The sequence below is a fragment of the Oncorhynchus tshawytscha genome, linkage group LG30, assembly GCF_018296145.1.
Source record: "Oncorhynchus tshawytscha isolate Ot180627B linkage group LG30, Otsh_v2.0, whole genome shotgun sequence".
NCBI classification, from domain to species: Eukaryota; Metazoa; Chordata; class Actinopteri; order Salmoniformes; family Salmonidae; genus Oncorhynchus; species Oncorhynchus tshawytscha.
In genome coordinates this window covers 49,978,855-49,986,354 of record NC_056458.1, presented here as the reverse complement: position 1 = coordinate 49,986,354, position 7,500 = coordinate 49,978,855, and the positions used below count along the sequence as shown (strand labels likewise).

At 52.9% G+C, this 7,500-nt stretch overlaps 1 protein-coding gene across 7 annotated transcripts in view; it reads left to right on the top strand.

Moving 5' to 3' along the window:
• The window catches only part of LOC112247942 (serine/threonine-protein kinase DCLK1-like), a 149,203-nt gene that overhangs the window by 116,035 nt on the left and 25,668 nt on the right, over positions 1–7,500 (top strand). For 6 of the 7 annotated variants that reach the window (XR_006080384.1, XR_006080385.1, XR_006080383.1 and 3 more), the window contains 4 exons: positions 2,528–2,609; positions 3,234–3,409; positions 5,152–5,271; positions 6,136–6,282. Coding sequence is in view for 3 of the 7 variants with exons in the window: in XM_042309209.1 (XP_042165143.1) it covers positions 2,528–2,609; positions 3,234–3,409; positions 5,152–5,271; positions 6,136–6,282 (525 nt within the window). In the remaining 4 variants the exon portion in view is untranslated. The other variant, XM_042309210.1, reaches the window with a different exon arrangement.

The following is a 7,500-nucleotide window of genomic DNA, read 5'->3' as shown; positions in this document are numbered from 1 at the left end:
GTGCCTTGCGAAAGTATTCGGCCCCCTTGAACTTTGCGACCTTTTGCCACATTTCAGGCTTCAAACATAAAGATATAAAACTGTATTTTTTTGTGAAGAATCAACAACAAGTGGGACACAATCATGAAGTGGAACGACATTTATTGGATATTTCAAACTTTTTTAACAAATCAAAAACTGAAAAATTGGGCGTGCAAAATTATTCAGCCCCCTTAAGTGAATACTTTGTAGCGCCACCTTTTGCTGCGATTACAGCTGTACGTCGCTTGGGGTATGTCTCTATCAGTTTTGCACATCGAGAGACTGAAATTTTTTCCCATTTCCCTATATAGTGCACTACTTTAGACCAGGGCCCTATAGAACCCTATTCCCTATATAGTGCACTACTTTAGACCAGGGCCCTATGGAACCCTATTCCCTATATAGTGCACTACTTTAGACCAGAGCCCTATGGCACCCTATTCCCTATATAGTGCACTACTTTAGACCAGAGCCCTATGGAACCCTATTCCCTATATAGTGCACTACTTTAGACCAGTGCCCTATGGAACCCTATTCCCTATATAGTGCACTACTTTAGACCAGAGCCCTATGGCACCCTATTCCCTATATAGTGGACCAGAGCCCTATGGAACCCTATTCCCTATATAGTGCACTACTTTAGACCAGAGCCCTATGGCACCCTATTCCCTATATAGTGCACTACTTTAGACCAGAGCCCTATGGAACCCTATTCCCTATATAGTGCACTACTTTAGACCAGAGCCCTATGGGGGAAGGGGTGCCATGTGGGAAGCAGACTTGGTCTGTATGTTACTGTAGTCTGACCAGCATTGGTTCAGTCATAGATAGTCATTACAGTCTTGTGTTGTAGTCCTGGTAGTTTTAGTAGTGAACAGTGGTTTGGATTCAATCTCTGTCTGTCTGTCTGTCTGTCTGTCTGTCTGTCTGTCTGTCTGTCTGTCTGTCTGTCTGTCTGTCTGTCTGTCTGTCTGTCTGTCTGTCTGTCTGTCTGTCTGTCTGTCTGTCTGTCTGTCTGTCTGTCTCCAGACCTTCTCTATCAACTTGGCTGCCTGCCTCACATCTCTCTCTCGCTCTCTGTCTCTCTCCATCTCTCTGAGGAGAAAGAAACAGCCATCTGAACCCCTAGCTCTCTCAACCTGGAGACAGGACGGATATATGTCCTTATATGGGCATTCTCCTTCTCTCTCCGAACAGTTTCCACAGCAACAGTATTTTGTTTCCCTTGGTGACAGGGATGGAAGCGACGGGAGAGAGAAAAGATTGAGAGAGAGAAAGATCAGAACAGGAAGAGCGATGGAGGACAAACAAAACGAGAAGAGAGGTCATCAGTCAGTGACCACAACAGAAAGGTTTCGTCAACAAAGGATCTGCTACTTTTTAAATGTTTATCTAGATCCCCTGTCTGCAGTGCAAATCAAAGAGTAGAGGTTTCTCACTTAATACCACTGGCTGGCTGGCTGACTGGATGACTGACTGGCTGGCTGACTGGATGACTGGCTGGCTGACTGGATGACTGGCTGGCTGACTGGCTGGCTGGCTGGCTGACTACTGCTGCTACTCTGGCTATAGACAGACAGACGGACGGACGGACGGACAGTAGATCCACTGTAGATGATTTCACATTGAAAATCACAGTAGCAGGGGGTTTAGAAACCATCACACCTACTCCATACGAGGAGGACGGACGGACGGACAGACAGAGGCTCCATCCCAAATATGTTTAAATGGTATGAAAGTGCAATATACACTTTATGCCCCCTAGAAAGAAGGAGAACGGAGGGGGCAAGACCCTTTAGGGATGGAGGAGAGAGAGAAAGGGGTGAGAGGAAGGGAGCACAGTCCTGAAGATGGACAGATCAGAGAGCGGAGAGGATCGATGTGTAATTCTCCTTCACTCCGTTTCAGTTCATTTCTCAGTATTGATGTTGATTAGGATGTGTTTATTGAATTGTTCTTTCTCCCTCTCATCCCCCCTCTCTCTCTACCTCTCCCCCTCTCTCTCTCTCTCTACCCCCCTCTCTCTCTACCTCTCCCCCTCTCTCTCTACCTCTCCCCCTCTCTCTCTACCTCTCCCCCTCTCTCTCTACCTCCCCCTCTCTCTCTACCTCTCCCTCTCATCCCCCTCTCTTTCCCTCTCTCTACCTCTCCCCATCTCTTTCCCTCTCTCTACCTCTCCCCCTCTCTCTCTCTCTCCCCCCCCTCTCTCTCTACCTCTCCCCCTCTCTCCTACCTCTCCCCCTCTCTCTCTACCTCTCCCCCTCTCTCTCTCCCCCCTCTCTCTCTACCCCCTCCCTCTCTCTCTACCTCTCCCCCCTCTCCCCTATCTCTCTCTACCTCTCCCCCTCTCTCTCTCTCTCTACCCCCTCTCTCTCTACCTCTCCCCCTCTCTCTCTACCCCCCTCTCTCTCTACCTCCCCCTCTCTCTATCTACCTCTCCCCCTCTCTCTCTACCTCTCCCATCCCCACTCTCTCTCTCTACCTCTCCCCCTGTCCCCCTCTCTAGGAGTCTCAGGGTTCGTCTATCTCTCTGGCCTCTACCAAAGTCTGTAATTCATTGGCTGAAGGGGATGGACCAGTCACTGAATGTAAGCAATGCTCTCTCTCTCTCATTTATATATATATATAGAATCTTCATGTACCCCATCTATTTCTCTTTATTTTTCATTCCTCTCTTTTGAAATACAACTCCTACATATCACAACTCCTACATATCACAACTCCTACATATCACAACTCCTACATATCACAACTCCTACATATCACAACTACATATCACAACTACATATCACAACTCCTACATATCACAACTCCATATCACAACTACATATCACAACTCCCACATATCACAACTACATATCACAACTCCTACATATCACAACTCCTACATATCACAACTCCTACATATCACAACTCCTACATATCACAACTACATATCACAACTCCTACATATCACAACTCCTACATATCACAACTCCTACAAAACTCTCTAACTTCCTTTAAACTGGACACAGAGACATACAAATCCACAAGTTTATCAGACTCTGGGGAAGTAGGTAAAGGGCCTCATTGTATCCCTTTTAACTCTCACCTTTTCTTTCTCCCCTCCCTCCCCCCCCTCCCCCTCCCCCTCCCTCCCTCCCCCTCCCTCCCTCCCCCTCCCTCCCTCCCTCCCTCCCTCCCTCCCTCCCTCCCCCTCCCTCCCCCCCCAGCTCAGCCAGTAGTAGAGGATGAGATCCCGGTGGTGCCTGTCTCCATATCAGAGCGCTACAGAGTGGGACGTACTTTGGGAGATGGTAACTTTGCGGTGGTCCGGGAATGTGTGGAACACTCTACAGGCAGAGAATACGCCCTGAAGATCATTAACAAGGGCCGGCGCCGGGGCAAGGTGAGGTGGGGTAATAGGGGTGTGGGGAAGGGGAAGGGGAGGGGGGGGAAGAGGGGGTAACGGGTGTGTGGGAAGAGGGGGTAATGGGGTATGTGTGGAGAGGGAGAGGGGGGGGGGGAGGGGGAGGGGGGTAACGGGGTGTGGGGTGGGGGGGGGAGAGGGGGTAATGGGGTGTGGGGAGGGACGGGGGTAGAGGGGGTGAACGGGGTGTGTGGAGAGGGAGGGGGGAGAGGGGAGGGGGAGAGGGGGAGGGGGAGGGGAGAGGGGGTAACGGGGTGTGTGGAGAGGGAGAGGGGGTAATGGGGTGTGGGGAGGGGAGAGGGGGGAGGGGGAGAACGGGGGTGTGTGGAGAGGGAGAGGGGGGGGGGGGGAGAGGGGGGGGAGAGGGGGGGGGTGTGGGGAGGGAGGGGGGAGAGGGGGGGGGGGGAGGGAGGGGGGGGTAACAGGGGGTGGGGTGGGGGTGGGGAGGGGGAGAGGGGGTGAACGGGGTGTGTGGAGAGGGAGAGGGGAGGGGGGTGTGGGGAGGGAGGGGAGAGGGGGTAACGGGGTGTGTGGAGGGGGAGAGAAGGGGGGGTGGAGAGGGGGTGGGGGGAGGGGGAGGGGGGAGGGGGGGGGTAACGGGGTGTGTGGAGGGAGGAGAGGGGGGGAGAGGGGGGAGAGGGGGTTTTCGGGGTGTGTGGAGAGGGAGACGGGATGATCGGGGGGGTGTAACAGGGGAGGGGGGGAGAGGGAGTAAGAGGGGGAGGGGGTTAGAGGGGGGGGGGGGGTAACAGGGGGTGGGGGGAGGGGAGAGGGGGGGGAGGGGGGGAGAGGGGGTAACAGGGGGTGTGGGGAGGGAGGGGGTAACAGGGGGTGTGGGGGAGAGGGGGAGAGGGGTAAAAAAAGGGGGTGAGGGGGTGGGGGGGGAGAGAGGGGGTAGGGGGTGAACAGGGGGTGAGGGGGGGTGGGGGAGGGGGGGGGTGTAGGGGAGAGGGGGGTAGGGGGGGGGAGGGTGTAACAGGGGGTGTGGGGAGGGAGAGAGGGGGTAACAGGGGGGTGGAGGGGGGAGAGGGAGAGGAGAGGGGGTGGAGAGGGAGGAGGTGTAACAGGGGGGGAGGGGGAGGGGTGGGGGAGGGAGAGGGGGGGTAACAGGGGGTGAGAGGGGGGAGGGGGTAGGGGGTGAGGGGGAGAGGGGGGGGGGTAACAGGGGGGAGGGGGAGGGAGAGGGGGGGTAACAGGGGGTGAGGGGGGGGAGAGGGAGAGAAGAGGGGGAGAGGGGGGGGTAACAGGGGGGTGTGGGGAGGGAGAGGGGGGGTAACAGGGGGTGAGGGGGGATGGGGGGGGGTGTAACAGGGGGAGAGAGGGGGTAACAGGGTGAGGGTAGGGGGTAACGGGGTGAGGGGAGGGGGTAAGGGGGTGAGGGGGGGAGGGGGGTAAGGGGGGGGGGTAAGGGGGTGAGGGGAGCAAGGAAGTCAATATGGGTAGGACGGTTGGGGGTGCAAATGGAGGAGTCAATTAGGCTCAATAAGGGTGAGAGGTGGCTCTTTTCCAGGGCACATCCACATGATATTATATATTTTGTAGGTTTACATTAATATAAACATTGATTTATTTTTCTGAATTAATATTTAGTTTGGCTGTGTTAGTGTTGCTAAGTACAGTAGCTGGTCTCTAACGGTCTGTCTCATCTCCTTCTCCACTTCCTCATCCTCCTGTTCCTTCTCGTCCTCTTCCTCCCCTCATCCTCCTCCTCCCCCCAACAGGAGCAGATGATCCAGAATGAGGTAGCCATCCTCAGGAGGGTGAAACACCCCAACATTGTCCTGCTGATTGAGGAGATGGACACTTACAGCGAGCTCTACCTGGTCATGGAACTGGTTAAGGTACGTAGCCCTGGGGGGTGTGTCTCTGTTATACCTGGGGTATAGCCAGGGTAAAGCCTCCAGTCATGACTGTTGTTCCAGAACCAGGAGGAGTCTTGACCATTTCAGAAGGAGTGTCTTGACAGTTACAGGAGGAGTCTTGACAGTTACAGGAGTATTGAAAGTTTTCTCATTTTAATGACTGTGTGTGTGTGTGTGTGTGTGTGTGTGTGTTGTGTGTGTGTGTGTGTGTGTGTGTGTGTGTGTGACTGTGTGTGTGTGTGTGTGTGTGTGTGTGTGTGTGTGTGTGTGTGTGTGTGTGTGTGTGTGTGTGTGTGTGTGTGTGGAGCCTATTTTAAGCTGCTGCTCCACTTAGTCCTCTCAGGGACCCTGACAGGAATGGTGTGTGTGTGTGCGTAGATTAATGTGTGATGTGTGTCAGGTGAGAATTGAGGACACCTCTGCTTCCTCAGGACACTGCTTCCTCAGGACACTGCTTCCTCAGGACACTGCTTCCTCAGGACTCTGCTTCCTCAGGACACTGCTTCCTCAGGACACTGCTTCCTCAGGACTCTGCTTCCTCAGGACACTGCTTCCTCAGGACACTGCTTCCTCAGGACACTGCTTCCTCAGGACTCTGCTTCCTCAGGACACTGCTTCCTCAGGACACTGCTTCCTCAGGACACTGCTTCCTCAGGACTCTGCTTCCTCAGGACACTGCTTCCTCAGGACACTGCTTCCTCAGGACTCTGCTTCCTCAGGACACTGCTTCCTCAGGACACTGCTTCACACACCGTTTTTTTTTTATAATCACAAACAAAAACCATCCTTCCCAATTGGCATTGTATTAATATTGTTGCATGTCATTGTGTGTTTTGTCCACAGGGGGGCGATCTGTTCGATGCCATCACGTCCACTAACAGATACACAGAGAGAGACGCCAGCGGGATGCTGTACAACCTGGCCAATGCCATCAAATACCTCCACAGCCTCAACATCGTACACAGGGACGTCAAACCAGAAAACTTACTGGTACGTCATGTACGTGTGTGTGTGTGTGTGTGTGTGTGTGTGTGTGTGTGTGTGTGTGTGTGTGTGTGTGTGTGTGTGTGTGTGTGTGTGTGTGTGTGTGTGTGTGTACCCTATAATGACAAAGAAAAGACAGGTTTTTAGAAGTTTTTGCAAATGCAATTAACAATAAAAAAATCTGAAATATCACATAAGTATTCAGACCCTTTACTCAGTACTTTGTTGAAGCACCTTTGGCAGCGATTACAGCCTCAAGTCTTATTGGGTATGATGCTACAAACTTAGCACACCTGTATTTGGGGAGTTACTCACATTCTTCTCTGCAGATCCTCTCAAGCTCTGTCAGGTCGGATGGGGAGCGTCGCTGCACAGCTATCAGGTCTCTCCAGAGATGTTCGATCGGGTTCAAGTCCGGGCTCTGGCTGGGCCACTCAAGGACATTCAGACTTGTCCCGAAGCCACTCCTGTGTTGTCTTGGCTGTGTGCTTAGGGTCGTTGTCCTATTGAAAGGTGAACCTTCGCGCCAGTCTGAGGTCCTGAGCAGGTTTTCATCAAGGATCTCTCTGTATTTTGCTCTGTTCATCTTTCCCTCGATCCTGACCAGTCTCCAAGTCCCCACCGCTGAAAAACATCCCCAAAACATCCCCAAAGCATGATGCTGCCACCACAATGCTTCAACGTAGGGATGGTCCAGATTTCCTTGAGACGTGACCCGTGGCACCCTGGCCAAGGAGTTGAATCTTTTTTCTCATGGTCTGAAAGTCTTTAGGTGCCTTTTGGCAAACTCCAAGCGGCATGTTGTGCCTTTTACTGAGGACTGGGTTCCATCTGGCCACTCTACCTCAAAGGCCTGATTGGTAGAGTGCTGCAGAGATGGTTGCAGAGATGGTTGTCCTTCTGGAAGGTTCTCCCGTCCGTTCTTGGTCACCTCCCTGTCCAAGGCCCTTCTCCCCCGATTGCTCAGTTTGGCCGGTTCGAAACTTATTCCATTGAGTTCATGGGGACCTTCAATGCTGCAGAAACTTGTTGGTACCCTTCCCCAGATCTGCGCCTCGACACCATCTTGTCTTGGAGCCCTATGGACAATTCCTTCGACCTCATGGCTTGGTTTTTGCTCTGATTTGCACTGTCAACTGTGGGACCTTATATAGACAGGTGTGTGCCTTTCCAAATCATGTCCAATCAATTGAATTTACAACAGGTGAACTCCGATCAAGTTGT